The following is an 18,186-nucleotide window of genomic DNA, read 5'->3' as shown; positions in this document are numbered from 1 at the left end:
TCATGTGTAAACGCGCGTTCTGTTTGAAATGCTACCAGTGTTCGTCGTACGCTGACAAAGACTGTTTCCCTCAGAATCTGGACGAGAGATATCTGAAACCGTGCAACACTGGTGCCGTGTGTCGGTTGATAAACCAAGCATATTTCTTCGCGACCGACCAAGACGTGGCGATAGTGCGCGAGTGTGCGTATAAATACGTGAAGCCGCTGGGCTGTGAGGTGTCGGCGAAGCACACGAATGTATATTTCTCGGAGGTGTGTGAATGTGAGGAGGACGGGTGCAACGCGGGCCGGGGACTTAGTAGTAACGTGTGGACTGTCTTTTTAGCTCTCGCACATTTAGTTTTAGTGAGTTTAATGACGAAGATTCAATAATAAAGTAGTGTTTTTATTTGTGGTTGTTTTCTTGCACCTCGGACTTGAAGGTAGTGTTTCAAACTATAAAATTGCCTATTAGATTTGAGTACTAATAATTAACCCCTTAACCGCAGTAGTCCTATATAAGACGAACAATATTATCCAGTTCATTTCGCCGAAGTCTGCGTATTAAATTCGTGCTGCCTGCGGCGACACGACACGGCTCGGTGAAAAATCAAAGCGGTTAAAAGTGTAATTGGATTAAGAGAATTAACTAATGTATTGCAGCAATAGTAATGTTTAAGGATAAGTCCGTACGTAATGCAGTGACCGCATAGGTATCTCATAATTTAATAAGTTAATGTTTTGAGTAGTTTATTTTTACTTTTAAAAATTATTAACATCGATTATCATCTCGTACAATACTAATATCACATATGAACATTGTCAATATTATCGCGCAGTATATAAATTTACTCATTATTTTACCATTATTTAACATTTTTTATTGCCCCTCAAAGACCTTAAATTATAACAACGTAAATTAGCAAGAAAGTACAGTCAACCAATTAGAATCCTAGGCCACTCTAGCACCCTGTCGTATTGACATCGTGCTTTATTTGCCATAGAAGTGTTTGATCAGTTTGATTTATACTGTGAAAAGGTTCTGCAGTGGCCTAGGATTCAGATTCGTTGACTGTACAAGCTGGGAAAGAATACGTTGATCCCCTTATGAGGATCACTTAAGTATTGGTTGTAACCTATATTTAAATGCTTTTTACTATTTATTGAAATTATCAGGAGTAGTTGCGCTCAGAGTGCCAAGAATTCTTATAATTGATACCGTGCAGGTTGCTTTTAGGTAAATTTTATGCTACTTCGTTAAGATGGGTAGTAGTCGACGTAGTAAATTTTGACGTCAGTACCTACGGCGAGCAAATGACTAAAAAGTGACAGTTCGAGAATCTTCGTCCGCACCGCAACCTATTCTAACAGGTTTATTCCAGGTTCGTCGTATTCGTCGGATTCCTGATTCGTCGTATTGCTGTTTCGTCGGAATTATCTATATAATTAGTATAATTAAACTTTATACATGCTTAAAATCCCGTGTCTAAGTATTTATATATAGTTTTTTTATATATTTAATAGATTATTCCGACGAGACACCAATACGACGAATCAGGAATCCGACGAAACTGGAATACGACGAACCTGGAACAAACCTTCTAACGGCACCCCTTGGACAGTGGCGATCAAATATATGAAAGAGGCGCGTTTCTAGTGTTCCTACGCACACAGTCTAAGCTCGTGTAGGTAGACGCGTTCCATGCTTGTGTTGTGCGAGTGAGATATGACAGTCGGACACAGGACAGGATGTGTATATTATGTATACCTATTTATGCTGGGACTCCACCGCGAGCGTAGCGGACTCACTAATGACTTCGTTTCATGTTTATTGTAGGCAAAGTGCTGCAACTGCTGCAGAATATTTTAATAAATAGCAGTAAATGTTGCCAGAGCCACTGTCGACGAAATTTTAACGGAATCATTAATGAGCGTTAGAAATCCCGCTTCAGCCATGGTGATAGCAAGATTTATACCTGGCTTTATTGAGTCACGGGGCCCGTCTGATGAGCCCTCTTGACCATCAGTATGGCGACCAACTCCGATCCAATAGTAGGAGATGATAGATGTACAGATGTAGTGCGAAAAGATTTGCCTTCGTATTGTTACGGAAACATACGAACGTGTCATGCTATTTCAGTCAGTGTCAGTACAAGATGTACTGACATTGACTGAACTAGCATGACAAATACGAACGTTTCCGAAGGAAACCCTTTCCGCACTACATCTGTACCTATGCCTACCTCTGCTACTTGAAGGGGTTAGGTTGTCAGGGTATTTACCTGACAGGGTGGCAGGGTATTTACCTGGCTCTGCTGCGTAACAGGATCGGTCTGGTGGGCCCTCTCCACAGTCCGTACGGCGGCCAACTCTGATCCGATAGTCGGCGAGGGCGGTGAAGACGACAGGCTGACGGGGCTGCCCGGGATGCTCTCGGTCTGTTCCACTATGTGCACGGAGCCTTCTAGCGACGCGAACCCGAACGATATGGGACCTGGAGCAAAGTATGCTAAACTGTCACCAATTCAATTACGAATTAGATAAGTATCGGAACAAGAAAATTTATTCACATGAACATATTTACTATTCGACTTAACTAGTGCACACGACACTACAACATGCAGCTGTGGGTCAATGAGGAGGGTTGCTTCTCTCAAATACCTAGGCGTTGTCTTGGATGAGCGGCTGACCTTTTATGACCACATATCGTATACTGCAAAAAGAGTTAGAAAGCTTATAATGGTCATGAAAAAACTAAGGGATGTTGCTGATCCAAAACTTCTTCGGTCCATCTACACAGCCATATGCCAAAGCATAATTACTTATTGTATAACCGTCTGGGGAGCTGCCGGTATAACAGTCCTCATAAAGCTTGAAAGAGCGCAGCGTTCACTACTTAAAGTTATGCTTAAGAAGCCTCGGCACTTCTCAACCAACCTTTTGTACAAAGAAGCAGAAGTTTTAAGTGTCCGCAAATTGTTTATATTGGAAACCACATGTAAAGTGCATAAAGAAGTCCGACAGTCTGAGGGGTATAACGACATGCTGAAAGCAAGAACCTTTAAAATCCCAGTAGCCAAAGTTCGTACTGCTTTTGCCCGACGGTTTGCGGAGTTTGCTCATCCCTTTCTGTACAATGCGGTCGTAAAAAGGTGCGAAATTAAAGATGTAAACGTCAGGAAAGCAAAAAGTAGGCTGAGGGAATGGTTACACGACATTGAACAAAGAGAAGCTGAAAGCATCCTGCAGATTATTTCATAGTTTAATCGCACTCATATGTCCGCACGCACTCATGCATGCTGTGTTTGTGCACACACAATACACACACACACACACACACACACACACACACACACACACACACACACACACACACACACACACACACACACACACATACTGACTTGTAATAATTAAGTAATAATTAAATAAGTAAGTAGGTATAGTGCATGACTTGTCCCCTAGAAATAAGTATAATAAAAATGAATTGTTGCTCTATGCTCTATCTGTAAAACATGTATGGTAACCCAAAATCTAAATCTTGTAAATTCTAATTATATATATATTTTAATTTAAGATAAATAGCCTGATAGATCTCACATTTTTATATACTACTGAATTAAATATAGACATAGACATAGACATTTTATTAATAATATTATAAATATTACACGTTCATCAATCGTTAATCAATATTATACTGAATTGTCCTTATGAATAGATTTCCTGAATAATAATATAATAATAACATAATGTATAAACTTAATAATAGTCTTTCAAAATAATGTAAAACCGTGGAGTCACGAGACAGGCTCTGCCTAGTGTGATCCACTAAATGTGTGACTAGCAAAATGACTTATTTTGGAAATAAATTTTACTTTACTTTTACTTTACTTTACTATATTTTTAGGTACATAAGAAACTAAGACTAAACCACACCTCGGACACTGGCATCAAATATATGAAAGAGGCGCGTTCCTATCCTAGCACAGTCTAAGCTCGTGTAGGTTAACGCGTACTATGCTTGTATGAGTGAAATATGACAGGTCGACTGTTCGCGTTTTTGACAGGCGGTAACTGTGAGGTAACCGAGAGGGGGTGGGCGGCACTTTCAGCGGGGAGCGGGAGTGGCCATACTGTACGATAGTACTCTTTATTATACTGTGACTAAACTTAAAAGCTAAAATAAGAGCTTGAGGCATTGTACCAAGGAAGCTGGCGACATTTTCCTCGCTGTATCGCAATGCTGATACGTTGTACGAGCAAGTCGCCAGCTCTTTGGTCACTAATTACCTCAACCAGACGCTTCGCGATTTCTGTGAAGAACTTGTATTCGAAACAATTGTATTCAGAGACTCATTTTATGGGTACTCGTTATACTGTAGGCGTCGAAAAATTGCACAGTTAATTGCTCAACTTTGGAGGACGTCTTAATCGATGTCTACTGTATGTTTGTAAAAAGAGAAAGGTAACTGGAGCCCTGTCGAAAAGATAAGCTCTAGACAGAGAAACGTGGAGAAATTTGGGAGAGGCCTACGCCAAAGGCAACCACGTCAAGACAAAACGTCTATGGAGAAAGGCTAGCAGTAAGTATTAGTTTGTGTCGTTATCTGCTGTCAGAAGTTTGGAGCTTAATTCTCGGGGATAGCTACACCTCGGACAATGGCGATCAAATATATGAAAGTAGCGCGTTCCAACACACAGTCTAAGCTCGTGTAGGCGAACGCATACTATGCGTGTATGAGTGAGATATGACAGGTCGACTGGTCGCGTTCTTGACAGGCGGTAACCGAAAGCGGGTGGGCGGTACTTTCAGCGGGAAGCAGGTTTGTGGACATGCGGTACGATAGTATTTTTTTTTTTTATATATATTGGGGACACCTTACACAGATCAACTAAGCCCCAAACTAAGGGCCCATTTAGACGGTACGAGAACTCGCATACGAGTTTTATTACATTGTGGTATTTGATAGCTGTGCGAAATTGTATGTACCCTCAACAGCCCGCAATGTAACTAAAATCGTATGCGATTTCGCACGCCGTCTAAATCAGGCCTAAGGGTGCTAAGCGACGATATACATACTAAAATAGATAAATACATACTTATACATGGAAAACATCCATGACTCAGGAACAAATATCTGTGCTCGTCACACAAATAAGTGCCCTTACCGGGATTCGAACCCAGGACCATGGCTCAACAGGCAGGGTCACTACCGACTGAGCCAAACCGGTCGTCGTCCTTATACTGTGGATAAGAGAAGGCACAGGTCTCACCACTGGACCTGCCGACGGGGTTGAGGCCGAGGCGGCCGCGGACCTCGCTGCGCTCGCTGGCGGTGCTCAGCAGCAGCTTGGTCCGCTCCATGTAGTCCATGTGCGTCTTGAACAGCTCGGTGTAGCGCTCGTGCAGTTTCGCGTATTCCTGGAAACGTTGTAATGGTTCAGTAAAAAAAAAATTGTTCTTTTGGAGTTTCTTGCTGTCCAGACGAGACAATGCTCTGGATCGAGAACTTGTTATCCTATCCACTACAGTGTAAAACCATCGACAGGGGAAGAAATAAATTGTCTTGTACTGCAAAACTATCTGAGATCATAAAGCCCTGCTGATCCACACTGGTGAGAGGATCGAGTATATGTTGCAGTAACTACATGTGCCGTTTACAAGCACAAGGTACTATTCTAAGTAACTCGTATAATGATACGAGTCATAGTAGATTACATACCAAGGCCAGTAAAGGAAGAAATGTCCAAAGCTAAGATGCGTATTCTATTTTTCTGTTTGATGGAGCCGGGAAGCGGTAACTTCGTTTAGCGCACCGGTTTGAAATATAACGCTTTCCGGCCGGAGAACAGAAAAGTAAAGCCAATGTAGTACCAAATCTTGAGTCACATATTTTACTCTTGACCGCAACGCACTGAACGTAGACTACCCGTTTTATATTCATTACAATCATTACGGACCCAGTTTCAAGTCTCTTTGGAGGATTGCACACTCGTCAGAATGTGTGAACCGACGTCGTTGAGAATCGATTTCTTACATTATTTGTGCGAAAGCCTAAGAGCAAATAAAATTTATATGTTTCTAGTTGCGACTTAGTCTGCTTGTAATAATGATATTGAATTGTGCATAAATAAAAAGTATCCTGAGTCCTTTCTTGGGCATAAAATTAACACCATACCAAATTTCATCTTACTCGTTTCTGCGGTTGTAACGGCACGAAAACCTACTACCAATCACGAAATATTTAAGAAGGATTTTTTAAATGTTGGTAAATTCGTGTTACCTACTGTTAATACTTTCTCCATGTATACTTCCGACGTGTGGTCACAGAAAAGTGTAAATACATGTCTGTACAATCGCCCTCGAGTAGGGAAATTGTAGTTGAGAAAATCTAATGATCTATGCCAGTGAAAGCGAATCAAATCGAAAGGCCAACTCACCCTGTCTCCGCTCGGCGAACAGCTGGTCGGTACCGACTCTCCTCGATGGCGGGCTGGTGCTGGAGACGTCGCGGTGAGGGCCTTGATCACCTCAATCGACAATTTTAGCGAGTTTTTGATTTTCGCGACGAACGAGCTTGCGCACAGGGCAATGAGCAGCCATCAAATCGATCTACCTTCAACTAGCTTTTATAAATGTCAAATTAATTCGAAGAAACTACCCTACGTACTGTCGCTAATAGATTTGCGTTCCATTTTACGATATAAGAGAAAGGACATGAATTCAAAAATACCTAAATATATACCTAAACTAAAGTGAGTATGGTGTCCGGATCGATCAATGTCGATACATTTACTTTCCCTCCAATCCCATTGACGTGTGACACTTTCTAGCGGCCACAGTGTGTTGATGACAATTCAATTACTTATCGTATGGTTTGAACTTGACAGTAATGTGCCGAATGCCGAATGAGCTATGGGCCAAGATTACCACAGAGTGGCTGCCCAGGCCAAAACGGGGGCCCGGCAGACCACGTATGCGATGGCGGAACGAGCTAGACTCCTTTTTGGAAGAATGGGCGAGGACTGCTCAACACAGGGAAGAGTGGAAGAAGCGGGGGGAGACCTTTGCCCAGCAGTGGGACATGACAGGCTCTCAATAAAAATAAATATAGTAATGTTCCACCTTTTATGATGTCATAAATTCATAATATGCCTACAGCAGGCCTAGCACATGATTGGTGTAAAAATACGTCGCAGCGAGATCTACCCGTCATTTTATCATTAATACAATTAGAATACGTGTGATCTAAGTATGTCGCGGCGACATGCAGTCGAGCCAATCAAGTGCTAGCCTTGCAGGTTGTAAGTTTTTGTGAACTAAGGTAACGTATTTACAAGTGACTATGGCATCATCCGGCCCGCTAAAGGATTTTATCCGGCCCTCCACTAGTCGTTTAAAATGCATTTTTGGTATAAATCTGGCCCTCCTCAAAATTCCTCCAAATTTCAGCCCCCGATAAAAAAAGTTTGACCACCTGTTTAAAGCCTGACCAGAAATATATGGCTATTGTCAGGCGGGCGCCGTTATTCTGATGTATGGGGTGACAGTTCAGTATAGTATGAACAAAATAGTTCTAATGAAATCCCGTAACTTTTCTTAACTTTAGTCAGTTAATATGGGGGTTCTTTATAGATAGGTATTAGGTACGTCACTTATCTATTTCTATGTGTTATGTTATGTTACATTCAGAAACAGTTTAGTCAGTATTTAGAGATGGGGGTTCTCTGTACGCCACTGCGTACACAATTCAGCTACGATCGAGCGTTAATCCGGTTCGATGGACTACTAATCCGGAGTCAGCCCCCTCGATGCCACGCCTAATAACAATGCGAAATCGAGCCTTTACATGGTTTATATTAGATGTAAGGAGTAAGACGATATTAAAAGTTTACGCTACAATAACAACGCAGTAAATTCAAAGTATATAAATAAATATTATAAGACATTTTTACACGTAGGTGTATGACTATACTATGTGTATGAAGTTTTGCAATCCCAAAATAGCATCATTTCTGAAGACTTCTAGTACTGAGACTTTTGAATACCTATAGAAAAAGTGCATTACATCATAGACACCTTCTTGAGTTAATTCCAGTCTGCTAGCGTGGTCAAGAGAGTTCTTGTGCTTGAGTTCCAGCATGCGAACGATGCTGTCCAACGCTTCTAGTCGCCCGATCAGCTCTTCATCTTTCTGAATACCTGGTACAGATGAAGTTACGTCATGGACTTACCTTCTTGAGTTCATTCTCCCGCTCCTCCAGCCTGCTAGCGTGGTCAAGAGAGTTCTTGTGCTTGAGTTCCAGCATGCGAACGATGCTGTCCAACGCTTCTAGTCGCCCGATCAGCTCTTCGCCTTTCTGAATACCTGGTATAGATGAAGTTACGTCATGGACTTACCTTCTTGAGTTCATTCTCCCGCTCCTCCAGCCTGCTAGCGTGGTCAAGAGAGTTCTTGTGCTTGACTTCCAGCATGCGAACATTGCGAACGATGCTGTCCAACGCTTCTAGTCGCCCGATCAGCTCTTCACCTTTCTGAATACCTGGTACAGATGAAGTAACGTCATGGACTTACCTTCTTGAGTTCATTCTCCCGTTCTTCCAGCCTGCTAGCGTGGTGAAGAGAGTTCTTCTGCTTGAGTTCCAGCATGCGAACGATGCTGTCCAACGCTTCTAGTCGCCCGATCAGCTCTTCGCCTTTCTGAATACCTGGTATAGATGAAGTTACGTCATGGACTTACCTTCTTGAGTTCATTCTCCCGCTCCTCCAGCCTGCTAGCGTGGTCAAGAGAGTTCTTGTGCTTGACTTCCAGCATGCGAACATTGCGAACGATGCTGTCCAACGCTTCTAGTCGCCCGATCAGCTCTTCACCTTTCTGAATACCTGGTACAGATGAAGTAACGTCATGGACTTACCTTCTTGAGTTCATTCTCCCGTTCTTCCAGCCTGCTAGCGTGGTCAAGAGAGTTCTTGTGCTTGAGTTCCAGCATGCGAACGATGCTGTCCAACGCTTCTAGTCACCCGATCAGCTCTTCACCTTTCTGAATACCTAGTACAGATGAAGTTACGTCATGGACTTACCTTCTTGAGTTCATTATCCCGTTCCTCCAGTCTGCTAGCGTGGTCAAGAGAGTTCTTGTGCTTGAGTTCCAGCATGCGAACGATGCTGTCCAACGCTTCTAGTCGCCCGGTCAGCTCTTCACCTTTCTGAATACCTGGTACAGATGAAGTTACGTCATGGACTTACCTTCTTGAGTTCATTCTCCCGTTCTTCCAGCCTGCTAGCGTGGTCAAGAGAGTTCTTGTGCTTGAGTTCCAGCATGCGAACGATGCTGTCCAACGCTTCTAGTCGCCCGGTCAGCTCTTTGCGTTCGCCCTCGTAGTGGTCCTCGGCTTCTAGCAACTGGAAAATAATAATAATTAGTCTCAAGTTTCCAAAATTCTGAAATTTTCACATAGGAAAACTTCGGAAACTTTTCATACTTTGTATGGACAATTGTACGGATGGAAACTTTCCATGTCATAAATTTAAATTCCCTTTATTTTTCGTGAAAGTTTCGGGAATTTTTCAAGAAATTTAAGATTTTTTTGGAAAGTTTCCGCAACTTGCACATCACAAATCTCGTCATACAGACCTAAAATGATATAGTGCACATCACCCGTACTGATCACAATTATGCACTAATTATGACAAATTATCTCCTTAATTGGTACAATCGTGGCACGGTTTAGATCAGTTCATACTAGTACACGAAAGCGCGCAATCTGGTTATTTTGTTATCCTATTAAAGTTTACCTTGCACATTCTATAAAGAATATATTCGGTTATTCATCAAAAACATAAATGCAATATGAAAACAGTGCAATATTTAAGAAATGACTTCGCCAATAGCATAATTGAGATCTAGGTATGTAAGTTCCAAGATATGTGTAGAAACCCCTTGAAATGTTCGTAACGTAACCAGAACATGCAACAGTTCTCACAAGTTTCAGTCAAATTACATGACACAAGACTCTCTCAGATTGGAAAATGGAAAGGAAATACATAACCGATTTCCATACTAAAAATTCCTATAATCAAGTTTCTAAATTATTTGTAGTCGGAAATTAGACTAATGTAAAATCTTTCTGAAATAATGAATTGAATAATAAATTGGGCAGGAGGCTGAGCGAGCGTGGTCCTTCCTGTTGCAAAGGTTGTCTTGAGCGTCTTGGGCTCCTTTGCATCTGAAGGGACTCTGGGTGGATTGAGTGAGTACCTAGTTAAGATTTATAGTAGGCTTAGTTATAATGTTATTTGTATTTAGTTGTTAGTAAGTATTTTCATTTTTAAATTGTCGATGTTTGTACCTATGAGTTCTGAAATATCAATTCCATATAAAAATTGACAACGCAATCATATAGGTCAAATGTCGCGCTTGTTCTGATCTAGTTTTCAGTTCCGAATATACTCGTAATTCATCTTAGGTACACTCGGCTATTTCGTTCTGTCTGGTTGTAAAGCAATAATCAATACGAAAGGCAGTCATGGTGGTTATTTAAAACCACGGGCGACTAAGGCCCACTTGCACCAACCACTTAACTCGGGGTTAGTGAGCTGTCATCTGTCAAATTCCATATAAAATGGTGGGTTAACCTTTCGTTTTCGTTGGTGCAAGTGGCCAACAGATTAAAACTTGCAAGGCAATGTAACACGTTTGGACCTTCTTCTACAATACTTTTATTATTGATTTGGTACCTTAATACGGTAAAGAATTATTATAAGCTCCTCAAATAAATCAAAATAATTATCGTATTAAACTTCCCTATTGTCTATTATTAAGGATTAACGTTATGTACGAATGTTTTACTACAACATTCCTTCTAGTATTATTTATTAAGACGGCGCTCGTGAACAACATTCGTTTAACTCAGGTAGGTACATTAGGTATAGATTTGAGTTTTTGTTTTTGAGTTTACATACAATTCAGCACCGGCAGCAGCAAACATCTAACGAAACTCGCATGCGAGTTCTCGCACCGTGTAATGGACCTTAAATAATTAAAGATCCCAAACTGTACTTCTAAGTTCTACGTAATGAATTCTCTGTCTCCCACTGTTCCGATCTCGAGTAGTCGCCCACGAAAGAACAATATTAGCTTAAACTTTTTCTTTATTAGCGAACTAGAAATAGAATACTACTTACACTACCTAATAACCTCCTTAATCGAATTCGTAATCTTATACTATTAAACGAGCAATTCTTGTATATTTATTTATTTATTTATTTATTTATTTATTTATTTATATATACCGACGATCTCGGAAACCGCTCTAACGATTTCGCTGAAATTTGTTTTGTGGGGGTTTTCGGGGGTGAAAAATCGATCTAGCGTAGCCTTAGATCCCGGAAAACGCGAATTTTCGAGTTTTCATGAGTTTTTCTTTCGCATTTGTAAACGTAAAATATGGTCCTTAATTTCGCCGCGCGCGCATCGATTCCGCGTAGTTCAGTCGCACGAGGTCGGTCTAATGTACGCAGATAGATCGTAGGTGTCAGGGTTTCGAATCCCGGCCAGAAATTAAGTTTTTGTTTTTTGTCTTTTTTTTTGTTTTTGTATTTATAAGAGTTTTTTTTTTTATCTAAAGACGTGATATATTAAAATAGAACCGAGCGAAGCTCGGTCGCCCAGATATTTAAAATAATATAAATTCAGCTGTATTACACTAAACATAAAGTCCATTTGTAAAACCACATAAAGGTAGATACGTCTTCATGCGATAAGTGGCCCATACATTAATCACCTTAATCAGTTACCCGTGTTGGCATTGGATATACATTAATATAATACCGAAATATATCTGTATAATTTCGCTACTTCGTATCTAGAATGACCTTGTTACGTATGGGTATATGCAACTAGAAAATTTAATTAAGAATAGATGAACATTGAAACGATCAGGCCATTGAATATGCTAGAGCGATTAGGTGCAAATAAAAAACAATTTTTAAAATAAAATAGTCATAAAACAATCAAGTTTTGAAAATAAGTTTTTTTGCAAAAATTTCATTTTTGGAATAAACTTTTATCGCCAAATGTACCTTTCTTTCAACAGTCATCTGCTGCTTTCCGAGGCGTTTCTAAAAACCCCTTATTCGATGGGGATACGACGTTTCATAATACAGTTCCTATGACCACCTTTCTGCTCCATCATCAGATCAGCTCCATGACATCATAATATTGCATTGTCACGTGATTCACATATGTGTGCAAAATTTCAGATCAATCAGAAACCAGGAAGTGGGTCAAATTTAGCTTCTATGTTTTGACCCAAACTAACATACTAACAAGGCAAGTTAAATAAAAGCTTGTACAATGTCTTTTGGATTAATTGGACTTTCATCCTCCGGTTAGGGCGTCCGAAATGTCGCGGATTCTAGGTTAATTCTGACGTCCTATAGCTGATACTATTCTTTACTAACTCGCTCAAAGTACAGTCAACCACCAATTTGAATCCACTGTGGAACTTTTTCACAGTAAACGTGAAAATAACTTATATGGCAATCGAGTTATATGAAGGCCTCGCCACTGATACCGATGCATGATAATTATGTTTTGAATTTGCATATGTCATTGAGCTAACACAAGTATAATTTAAATTTTTGTATTAGAAATAGCTGAGGGCCGATCGCTATTAAAAACATTTAAAAAATTGTATCCTGCTTTTCTGTATGATATGCAGACTCATAGAAAAATAAAAAAGATTTAATATTTTTCTCACTACTATGTATGTGTACCACCTACATAATAAAACACCGCCAAAATCATCATACGCATCAAGCAACACAAGTCACAACCATTTCGTACGAATTTCTTCACTGTACAGTCACATTATAATAAAGAGTACTATCACAAAAGCAATAAAGTTGTGTACCTATACATATTTTTGGCATTTTGTTCGCATGTGTATTTTAATACTCGGACTGTACAGTCACCGGCAAAAATAAGTGATGATTTATATACAGTCAACCAATTGGAACCCTAGGCCACTCTACAACCATGTCAAAATTACAAGCAGTAAGAGATTTCTTACAATCTGATTTATAACGTCACTATGACATAGTTCTACAGTGGCCTAGGGTTCCAATTGGTTGACTGTACCTTGTCATATTAACGTCTTGTTTGAAATGTCATACGAAATCGTCAACGATTAAAAGCGACAAGGTACAGAAATCATCACTTCGTTATGCCGATGACTGTACACTCCGTGTGTATTATAGGATATATAACACTGGTTATGTATAATCTTATGATCTTTAATAAAGACCATGACCACGCCTACTGATTTCAATCATGTTACCATCATAACAAAGTATAAAATCAAAGTAGTTTCAAGCCGTTTTGATGTATCTGATGCTCTAATCTAATTGGACTACTGGAGATCAATATTGCATAAGTACTATTGCACAAGGAGAATGTGCGTTTGAAATGCAAAACGTATTCAGTCATAGTATTAAATATAGATGCGGTTACAGTGCCAAAAATATGTATCCACGTACATTGAACTACTATGTACCACGTATACATCATTTTGACATTTTGGTAGCATCTATATAAAATATAAATATTGGGCGACACCTTACACCGATCAACCTAGCCCCAAACTAAGCAAAGCCTTTACTATGGGTGCTAGGCGATGATACTTACTTATATAGACAAATGCCTCCATACTTCCATACTAATATTATAAATGGGAAAGTGTGTGTGTCTGTTTGTTTGTCCATCCTTCACGGTAAAACGGAGCGACGAATTGTCGTAATTTTTTAAGTGGAAATAGTTGAAGGGATGGAGAGTGACCCGAGTGACATAAGCTACTTTTTGTCTCGAAGCCGCGGGCAAAAGATAGTACATACATGGAAAACATCCATGACAGGAACAAATATTTGTGCTCATCACACGAATAAATGCCCTTACCGGGATTCGAACCCGGGACCGCGGCTTAGCAAGCAAGGTCACTAAGCGCTAGGCCAGACCGGTCGTCTATATTTAATACCTTGACTGTACAGTTGTGAAATATGTAATGACATTTGTGGAAAAACTTCAAAGGGAAAAAGAACCAGTTTCACAAGTTGAGTGGGTTGGAAATGATCAATTAAAATTTGGATCCAGCTTTTTTTAAGTAAATTTATGTAAATTAAGCAATGAGCGTTTTTAAGTCAACTCAACACTACGACGTCTTACGACGTGCGTCGCCCGAGTGTGGGTTGCCGCTTAAGTGAATAAAATCATGAAAAATGATTCAGTTTGACCCTTATACTCGTAGTTCACTGGTAGATGATGCTTTTGCCATTAAATCCGCCATTTGTAAATAAATAAATAAATAACAAGTGGTATTAATATCAATACTTAGTTACTTATTAAATACCAATACACAACTATCCAGATTGTGTAGTTATTAAAAACTATTAAGATTTTTTTGTACCAAGGACAGACATGCAATGGGAACCCTAGGCCACTGTAGAACTATGTCACAGTGACATTATAAATCAGATTGTAAGAAATCTCTTACTGCCTGTAATTTGGACATGGTTGTAGAGTGACATAGGGTTCCAATTGGTTGACTGTACATAAAACAGTATTACTATATTCTTAGCTGAATTTATATGTGGTTAAAAGCAGTTAATTTTAACTGATTGAATACATCGTAAATTAACTTTAATTTGAGATGTTTATGTACTATGTACTCAGCCATAAATACTAGTTGAAGAGGCGTTGCCTAAGGATTTGTTTCCTTAAGTCAGTATGTGGCAAACTTAGGCGTCCATAGGTTACGGTGACCGCTTTCCATCAGGCGGGCCGTATACCTGTTTGCCACCGACGTGGTATAAAAAAAACTTTCAATTATGCAATAGATTGGGGGTCAAGCTGACACTGTTCTATTTTTACCTACTCAATAACGTCACTACTTTTAAAAAATCTCGTATCTCACGCTGTTCCTCAAAGTTAAAACGCAGTAAGTCTATATGCATCCCAAGTTTTTTTAAAAGTAGTGACGATATTTATTTCCAATTAGAATAATATTCATGTCTCAAGTATGTACAGTCACCATCTAATATACTGAAGAGGGTTAAGTGCTCACAAGTATGGAACACACACTTTAAACATGTTGGTAACAGATGCATGTTCCAACACCAAAATAACAGCATTTTATCATTAAAAGTTTATATTTTCTTAACAAATTGAACCAAATAACCAAAGACAAAATAACCCTCAACATTATATTTGGCTCTTTACATTTGGTTACTCTGGTTGGCTCAAGTTGATATCTGGCAGTCAAAATCAAAGAAAATACAAATCAAAACACCATCACCACCACACGCGATTGCTGACAATCCTCAGGGCAACATTTATACTACATGCATACATCATTAATAATAACTAATCCGTTTTATTAGGCAGGCGTTCGGTTTGTTATCCCATAGCCCAGTATTTAGTCTATCACTTTCATCCAATAGCCTAGTTCATTTTAGATTCCATTAATTGTCAAATAGTCCTTACACTCTGGTGGATGCTGCCTTGCATGTGTTCCATGATACGGGCAAGGACAACATCCGCTCGGTGTACCCCTTACATTTCATTAAAGTGTCAAAAAAGGGCCTCTACCCATTGGCTTCGGCCCTGCGCACGTCTCACAAAGGTCCGGAACACCATTGTTCCGTGATGGGAAAGACTAATCCGTGCAATAAAAGACAAGTAATATATAGAAAATATGCATTGTCATTCCACACATATCATTTGCAACTGAGTAGGTTATTGATTATCCAATTAGAAAAGTCTATACAGGTACTATACGTACATTCAACCAATTTCAATCCTAGGCCACTAGAACCTTTTCACAATTAATTAATTAATATATTTATTTATTTTATCTTTATTGAACAAAGAAACACGATGTACAATAGGCAAACTTGATGCCATAAGGCATTCTCTACCAGTCAACCTTTAGGCAAAGCAGAGAAGTTGTTTATAAGAGGATTCTATGACAAATAACCCACTGTGTCAATAAGAAAAGGTTTTAGATACCCCTCTCTACGTTCAATTCAAATTGGTGGGCTATACATCAATTGGTCATGTTCAATTCAGCTAGGACTATCATTATAACTTGGAATTTTCAACATCTGTCTGTGTTCACATTGTCCATAACTTTGTAAATGTATATACATGTTGTTAACTTGTCATGGCTTCGTCTTTCTTGCTGTGTTCATAACATAAAGCATTCAAAAGATCTTGACTTCTTTCATTTTCTAGAAATAGTTACTTCCTTTATTTTTCCTTTTACCACAATAATGTTGGAAGGATTGTCGAAATTTTGGACTTGTTGCCTTGTCAAAATAAACCACACAATTAGCATGATGACATAAAATAATGGAAATCATATTACATATATATTCAATTTTATGTGATATTATCTACTTAACAACTTTTATTTCAAGAGTGAGAACTATCACACAAACCGAAGATAAATTTTGTGGAAGTATTGTTATGAGGAAACATGTACACTGTGTTTTTTTTTGTTTTCCGTTAAATTCGACATGTCGTTATGTTAATCAGAGACATTAATTGTATTTGATCTAAAGAACCTTCCCTTAAAGTTAACAGAATTCAATAAAAACAGGTTGTATAATGTGTATTGTATTATGTTACTTACATGGCTCCACTTCAATTATTTATGTGTATTTAATTTTTGAATGCTGTTTCATATTTGTAAACACTGTAACACAATTCTTCATCACTCTTTATATGACAATATTTTAAACACACAATATAGCTCTGATTTTACTTTAACTCCAACAATAACTAGGCTTCCATATGCTGCTGAGCATTCATTAATTACTAGTAAAAAATTGCATGCAAGAGTATAACTACATAATTTACTAAATTGTAGGATGCATACATCATATACCAATTAGATCTCGATTATGTCATAGGCAATGTTCACACAGTGTAAACAAAAACATAAATCATAACTAGGTCATATGCCAAATGCATAAATATGCACAGCAAAAGGACAAAAGCAACTTAAATCACAAATATTATTAATCAATCATATTCAATTCTAGTTTGTGCACTGGAGAGTGCATTTACCTTTCTGCTCAGATAACAAAATGGATTGCACATATCATTTGAAGCACAATTTTGAAACAACTCAAAACATAAACAACAGATAAACTTAAAGATGCGTAGCACACTAACAATAACTTTATTTTGATAGCTAGCCTTGTGGATTGTAACAAAGGAATGCACAAATGCACCCAAGGTTTTATGCAGAGCTATTGTTGCTTACCTTCTGCTCGGAGTGCTTCCTGGCCGCCTTCTCGCGCTCGTACTGCGTCACCAGCTGCTCATTGTCTTCTCGCAGCAGCTCCAGCTCCACCTCGTGCTCCTGGTTCGTCTGGTATGCCGAGTCCAGGCACTCCAGCACGTTCACCAGCAGAGGCATCAGTGTCTTCACCACGTCCTCATCGTATCTCGCTATCATGCGCTCGAACTCCTGGTATATGCTTCCGGCCAGGGTCTGGACCTTCTCCGACATCACGACGTGTGAATCTTCATGTGTCCCGTATATCGTCTCCGCCGTGACATAGCCACTACTCGCACTATCTTCGAAATTCATGATGACGACGCCCCAGGTCACTCCGAGACAAATTACGTTTACCCCTCACAAGGACGTTCAATGAATTTTACGCGAAAACATGTTAGACAAGTTGATTTGTGTACAAGACGTCCCGATGACGCGATCGATGGAGACTTCAGTAAATTATTGTATAAGGCATTTCTGTGGTCACACGGGATGTGGCCGTATGGTACTGTGTAAATATGTAGCAGGAAAGATGGAAAGGATAGATTTTACGTTCACACCATTTGTTTGACTGACGTATTTTCGCTACATGAAAAAAAAAGTTTCTTTAACGATTGACGTTGTCGTTGTTAACTTCCGGGTGTGATCTGCATTTAGAATTTTTATCTTCTATTTATTTTTTAGTCTAAAAAAACATATAGAACTGAGCTTTCAGTATTTAAATTATGAAAGTATATTTGAAATAATTGTTTTTATTCTATGATACGTGTTTCCATCTACTTACATTGCAAATTTGAAACCTTTTAATAGGAAATGAATAAGACGGAAACAATATGTTTGCAACAAAGTACTTTAAAACC

The 18,186-nt window shown here is 39.2% G+C and overlaps 1 protein-coding gene across 4 annotated transcripts in view; it reads right to left on the bottom strand.

Moving 5' to 3' along the window:
- Nucleotides 1-18,179, bottom strand: part of LOC125240895 (JNK-interacting protein 3) — a 50,355-nt gene extending 32,176 nt beyond the window's left edge. For all 4 annotated transcript variants that reach the window (XM_048149052.1, XM_048149051.1, XM_048149053.1 and 1 more), the window contains exons 1-4: nucleotides 17,312-18,179; nucleotides 9,234-9,389; nucleotides 5,259-5,406; nucleotides 2,288-2,475 (exon numbers count right to left, since the gene is read on the bottom strand). In XM_048149052.1, coding sequence (XP_048005009.1) covers nucleotides 2,288-2,475; nucleotides 5,259-5,406; nucleotides 9,234-9,389; nucleotides 17,312-17,641 — 822 coding nt within the window. In that variant the 5' untranslated portion in view covers nucleotides 17,642-18,179. The remainder of the gene's footprint in view (nucleotides 1-2,287; nucleotides 2,476-5,258; nucleotides 5,407-9,233; nucleotides 9,390-17,311) is intronic.
- Between the last annotated feature and the right edge of the window lie 7 nt (nucleotides 18,180-18,186).

This window comes from Leguminivora glycinivorella, chromosome Z (assembly GCF_023078275.1).
Source record: "Leguminivora glycinivorella isolate SPB_JAAS2020 chromosome Z, LegGlyc_1.1, whole genome shotgun sequence".
Lineage (NCBI taxonomy): Eukaryota > Metazoa > Arthropoda > Insecta > Lepidoptera > Tortricidae > Leguminivora > Leguminivora glycinivorella.
This window is presented reverse-complemented; position numbering and strand designations above follow the sequence as displayed.